The 5,821-nt window shown below is 47.7% G+C and overlaps 3 protein-coding genes across 3 annotated transcripts in view; all 3 read left to right on the top strand.

The window, feature by feature from the left end:
- Nucleotides 1-153, top strand: part of Pmar_PMAR026042 (hypothetical protein) — a gene marked incomplete at both ends in the record, with an annotated part of 7,057 nt that extends 6,904 nt beyond the window's left edge. Inside the window, one exon of the mRNA XM_002771021.1 lies at nucleotides 4-153. Within this exon, the coding sequence (XP_002771067.1) occupies nucleotides 4-153 (150 nt within the window). The remainder of the gene's footprint in view (nucleotides 1-3) is intronic.
- A 1,139-nt stretch (nucleotides 154-1,292) lies between these two features.
- On the top strand, nucleotides 1,293-2,522 carry Pmar_PMAR026041 (Ovarian-specific serine/threonine-protein kinase Lok, putative; the record flags this gene model as incomplete). The annotated part of the gene is made up of 5 exons (XM_002771020.1): nucleotides 1,293-1,896; nucleotides 1,945-2,084; nucleotides 2,128-2,203; nucleotides 2,248-2,375; nucleotides 2,514-2,522. The coding sequence occupies 5 exons, from the start codon at nucleotides 1,293-1,295 to the stop codon at nucleotides 2,520-2,522; spliced, it is 957 nt and encodes a 318-aa protein (XP_002771066.1).
- A 1,767-nt stretch (nucleotides 2,523-4,289) lies between these two features.
- Pmar_PMAR026040 (hypothetical protein) lies at nucleotides 4,290-4,593 on the top strand (the record flags this gene model as incomplete). The annotated part of the gene is made up of 3 exons (XM_002771019.1): nucleotides 4,290-4,322; nucleotides 4,376-4,440; nucleotides 4,506-4,593. The coding sequence occupies 3 exons, from the start codon at nucleotides 4,290-4,292 to the stop codon at nucleotides 4,591-4,593; spliced, it is 186 nt and encodes a 61-aa protein (XP_002771065.1).
- Nucleotides 4,594-5,821: the final 1,228 nt, after the last annotated feature.

The following is a 5,821-nucleotide window of genomic DNA, read 5'->3' as shown; positions in this document are numbered from 1 at the left end:
CAGGTTGGCTATGGCCCATCTACTGAGTGGCTCCATGCCGCTGGCTTCCAGGACTTCCAAGCCACTCCAGCGCAGTTCACGGAGTTGAGACGTCGTTACGAGAAGACTCAGAAGGAAGCCGATGAAATCCGCGACTCGGCATTAAATGCGTGATTGTTGAAGCTCCAATTTCATTTTTTTACTATTGGCATCGTTTACTTCTTATTTTTGAGTGACTCTATTGAGTCCTGTGTGGATGGCTGTTTGTTAGAACAATCAACTCATCCGATGCGCCTTGCTATGCTTAATGCCTATATTTGGTTTAACCCTCGCTATGTAGTGGAAGATGTTTCTCCAAATGATCCAGTAGAGATATTGAGATTTACGTCAATGGTAGAGAGGTGGCACGAACTAGGCTCAGGACATCGTCATCGTATCGTACACCGCCGTAGCAAGTTGTGATTGGCAATTATATCACCGATTATCGTGCGGAATGTTCGTCATTATGGCGCATCTTGGGATGGTAACCTAGCAACCACGGTTGAGAAGGTTGATTATATAGCTACTCCCCCTGAGGGAATTGATTAGCCTAAGGCATAGCCACCCCGCCTCAGGGAATTGATTATAAGCCTAGGGCATAGCCACCCCGCCTGAGGGAATTGATTATAAGCCTAAGGCATAACCACCCCGCCTGAGGGAATCGATTATTATACTAGGGCATAGCCACCCCGCCTGAGGGAATTGATTATTATACTAGGGCATAGCCACCCCGCCTGAGGGAATTGATTATTATACTAGGGCATAGCCACCCCGCCTGAGGGAATTGATTATTATACTAGGGCATAGCCACCCCGCCTGAGGGAATTGATTATTATACTAGGGCATAGCCACCCCGCCTGAGGGAATCGATTATTATACTAGGGCATAGCCACCCCGCCTGAGGGAATTGATTATTATACTAGGGCATAGCCACCCCGCCTGAGGGAATTGATTATTATACTAGGGCATAGCCACCCCGCCTGAGGGAATTGATTATTATACTAGGGCATAGCCACCCCGCCTGAGGGAATTGATTATTATACTAGGGCATAGCCACCCCGCCTGAGGGAATTGATTATTATACTAGGGCATAGCCACCCCGCCTGAGGGAATTGATTATTATACTAGGGCATAGCCACCCCGCCTGAGGGAATTGATTGTAATGGAAAAATGTATCGAAGTGAGAAGTTTCCGGGGGTGCAGCCGATAGCATTCGTGTGTTATAAAGACATCACCCTTCATCTCTTGCCAGCAATTGGCTATTCTCAAAATATATGTTCTTTGATGAAGATGATCTCCCTAACCTAAGCCCTAGTAGCCTCACGCTGTATATCAAGAAAAATGGTTACGAGATGGAAGGTATCAGAATCGAACTTCCTACGACGGCGACCATGCAGGAATTGTTCGATAAAGCACAAGAATGCCTGGGCTTGGACTTGCCGGTCGAACGCGTATTCTTCAGCAACGGGTTCGAAGTATCAGAAATGAGTCATATAGAACAGAATGAGGTGCTCTATGTGAGTACAGGTGGGAATTTCAGATCACCCACACGAAACCCGTTGTCTCGGAATGTGGCCAACTACATACTTGGTGAAACTCTGGGTGAAGGCGGCTATGGTGAAGTCGTGAAGGCTGTTGACTCAACCACGAAAGAGGAGTTCGCTATGAAATTAGTGAAGAAATCTAGCTTCAGCAGGTTTGAAGACATACAGCGAGTCTACACTGAGATCGACACGTTGCGAGCTCTTCGTCATCCTAACGTCATCCGCATGGTCGACGTTGTGGATCATCCAGAGTATATCTGCTTCGTGATGGAGCTGGCAAGCGGAGGAGAGTTGCGACGGTTCGTTGAAAGGCATGGCCCTCTTGATGAGAACAGTAGATAACAAACGTGACACTTCCGAAGGTTATTGACATCTCACTCAGTCTCCCGGCATATATTCAATCAAATAGCGAAAGCAGTTCACTACTGTCATTCGAAACGGGTCGTCCATAGAGACCTCAAGCTGGAGAATATCCTCATGGATGAGCACAACTGCTGCAAGATAGTTGACTTCGGTCTAGCCGTAAGCTTTCAGCCCGAGCCACGCTGATGCAATATGGCTCTAGGACTTCGCTGTGATCCCCGAGATAATGGTCACAGATGCTGGCACTGAGGCGTACTTGGCGCCTGAGGTCTATAGAGGTGAGCTTATGCTCTGACCGAACTCCTGGTCTCGTTCTTCCTAGGGGAGAGTGTGGGGAACGACCCCTTCAAGATCGACGTGTGGTCCCTTGGCGTCATCCTTTATGCCCTGACTCACGGCAAACTACCATTCGAACGCCCTGCGAAGGAGGTCTGCGAGAGACTCGAGCGAGTAAGTCGACCAGAGAGAGGTCCCGGCTGCTGGCATTTTCTTTCGCGTTGAGTCCACCTCCGTCTCGTTTGGGTATCGATCGGCCACGCTCTCTCTCTGTATGGACTCATCTGGCTCTGCTGCAGCTGTTTGCTACAGGAGTTCTAGACGTATCTTTTTCTTTCTTCTCGAGGTGGGCCCTGATTTCAAGGCCGATGCAAGTTCACCGCTGCGAAGCCTCATCAGGAGGATGCTCACGCCCAAGGTTAGAAAGAGATGCTCAATGGATGATGTAGGCTTTATATTTTTCGAATCTCGATGTCACGTCCTGCCTCATGCCGCTACCGTTTTGATATTCCCTAGACCAAGGTCTAGCTATTGCTCAGATTACAACAGACCCGTGGCTGAGTCGAGGACGTTACGTTCGCTGCACTCTAGTTCCGCGTGGGTATCAGCCGAGCTTCTCATGGTAAGTTGACACACAATAGTTTCTCATTTCTTCAGAAATGCCTGATGCTCGCGTGGTGATCCAAGAGATGAATTCATGAAAGATAGAGAAGCCGCTCCTGAATGACATAGTTCATAGCCGCCTTCATCCTTGGTGACTTGTCGCGTTCTGCAACATCTGAGGTCGCTCGGCCGCTAGAGGTATACTCAACCCAACAGTACACACGTCTTGTCTACAACAGCAAGGAAGGGAGGAAGGGCAGCTGCTGGTGCTGCCCTGCATGGGCTCTGTCATTCCGCACATCGGAAGTTTGTCGTATCCGCATCGGGCATTAACAAATCCGGAATCCTCCCTGTCACTAGTGAATAACTATTAGTATTTCAGAACCAGACTTCTTCATGAACAAGAGACGTCTTTCATCTGCGGCTACGGTTACACTTTCCGTCACAACCGTCCGTCCCGAATCTTCCACATCACTCTGCACCTCATATTTGAAAAAAGTCTCCGCGGTAGAGGAAACGTTTAGAGGGTCTTTCTCAACCACATCCGTTGATTCACGACGATCGAACTTGTCCAAAGCCAGCTGTATTTCAGCATTGATAAGTAAACTCATCCGTGTGATGAAGCTAGAGCCAACCTCAAGTGCTTCTGCTTCTACATCTGTCACCAATTCCTTCGTATTGGCACAGGTCATTTGCTGGTCTCTGGTTTGTTCACACTCCGTTTCACTGTATGAATCATTTCGAACTTCATCGTCTGCGGTGACCACTACGCCGTCTGAGTTTCTACTGCCCCCATACGTCGACCCTGACCGAGATTCCTCACTCACAGCCAGAGTGCTGTCTGCTTCCGCCCGAACGGACTGTGGGTCTCCACTCGGAGCACTGGGCAAATTATCGAAAGTTTCAATTGTCTTCTGGACAATCCCGCCGAAAACTGGTCTCACATGTTCGAGTCGGTTCCCCTCGTCTTGCGAAGATGTGCTCATGCCAGGCTCCATCATAACTAAGTTAACTCCATGATTCTCTGTGTGTGGTCATTCTTGCCCAGGATTTGTCCCCCCGTGTCCCCGTCAACGGGAAACGACTTCCCTTGCCCATCAGGGGTTCTGGTCCCTTGCGGGAAGAAGCCGACTATCTTAGTGAATACATCCTGATCTGTAGATTCATCGCGGACAATAGCCTGCCTTCTCTCATTTTCACCTTCGCACATTTCTATCAGAGAGTTTTAAATTCACTGTGTTGGTTGATCTCGACTCCTTTCGATAGCTGCTTTATGGGATCTGGCGAATCCCCAAAGTTGTCTCTCGAGTTTTCCCGCAATTTCGTACTGATTAATCACTACCATTGTCTGTGTCGTCCCGTTCGGGCGAGCGCGTCATAGATGAAACGCATGACAATGGAGTGATATTGCTAGAAAAGGTTTTTGTAAGCCCACCAAGGCCCTACACTTGTGTTACAAGGAGTGGTTAATTCTATAGGTATAAAATGTCATCCACCTTCTGCTTCCTCTTTATCACGGTGTTCTCGTTCTACTCGATTATGTGATTTGGTATAAGGAGTTATAATTTCAGTTGATGCGAGGGTTCGAGACGAAGCATCCAGTAGTCGAGTGGACGAATGTTAGGAAAGATACCAAGTAATTCTACGGAGGAGCACTGCTTGTGTCATCATGTGATTTTAGAATCGACTATCCTGACTCAGGATTCCTGATGGTGATGAACTTATGGAGAAGTTCCAGGATCCAAGCCAGGCTGATAAGACATCAGGTACTATCGACATCTGTCATTAGTACTTTATCCTGTGCCATGGCGATTCCGTCCAACTCACATACCAAGTAAAGGCTTGACTCATGCACTGCCTCTGAAGCTTGGTAGAGCATTTGCCGATCTGCGTGGCCGAGTGTTACGCTCTGTCGACTTCGAGCATTTCGAATCTAAAAAAGGGCAAGGGAAAGGAGGTAGAGCCGGACCCAGCTACCAGGCATACCTTTTTCCAAAGCCTTTCCACGCGGGCCGAACATTTCTGGTTTTTATGTTCTAATCTTTGTTTGTCTATCCTACTTTGTTGTGAAGCTATCTCGTCCTTAAGTTCGGGTAACTAATAACACACATTAGGAACCAACAATCTAAAGCCCTAAGAGTTGTAGTCCCGTTGAATTTTATATTAGAGTTTCGAAGTTTGCAGTTCTCCGCACGAGGGTTCTCCGCAGTATCGCACGAGGGTGAGTGGTGCCGAAAGTACATGGTGATACTTCCACGTACTAACACAGTCGTAAGTACCTCCATATGCTTACCATGGCTTTCAACCTCGCCACCGCTTGTTTCTTATCCTGCGATTCATTAGTGTAAGCTTGCTTCTTTTCGAGGAGTCCATTTTTCAACTGATACACTCAACTGATTACTCTCGGCCCATACATACTCACCTTTCTGCCAGTCACATCATTGTCGGTTGCGAATCTCGCAAGAACAAGTACTGCGATCTTAGGATATTTGTCGATCCTTACACCCTTCATACACCGACCGATCATATTACAACGGTCACATCGATAATCTAACATGTTAAGGAAGTGTGTTGTCATATTAGGGGTTGTGCAGTTCCAAGAACTGACAGGATGCGTCTTGAAGAGCATCCACAAGAGACATGCAAATTTCATCTGTAACACATGTATTCCTTTGTAGCCTCGAGACCGACCATATACTTGACTTCCCACCTTCAGCTAGTCTAGCTGAAGTTCTAAGAACTGCCGCAACCACGCTCAACATATGAGATCGAAGGCCGCCAGTATCGAGTGGAATCCCTTCAAGCGATTTGAGTTATGAAGACTCACCGATCATCTTGTGCAATAAGAAGGCCTCCTCCGAAATGAAGAACTCATGGAGAGTAGCAACGATGCCACGTACTTTGCTCCTAGCTTGCGACGTGACCAGTGCTTTGGACCAACCAACACGGAACAACGAGGTTGTCAGTGATAACTTATCACATCCCAGTTGAATGTAGTGCAAAGCATATTTCCTTGT

The sequence above is a fragment of the Perkinsus marinus genome, assembly GCF_000006405.1.
Source record: "Perkinsus marinus ATCC 50983 genomic scaffold scf_1104296964066, whole genome shotgun sequence".
Taxonomy (NCBI): Eukaryota; Perkinsozoa; order Perkinsida; family Perkinsidae; genus Perkinsus; species Perkinsus marinus.
The sequence above is the reverse complement of the archived record's forward strand: the minus strand, read 5'-3'. Positions and strand labels throughout refer to the sequence as shown.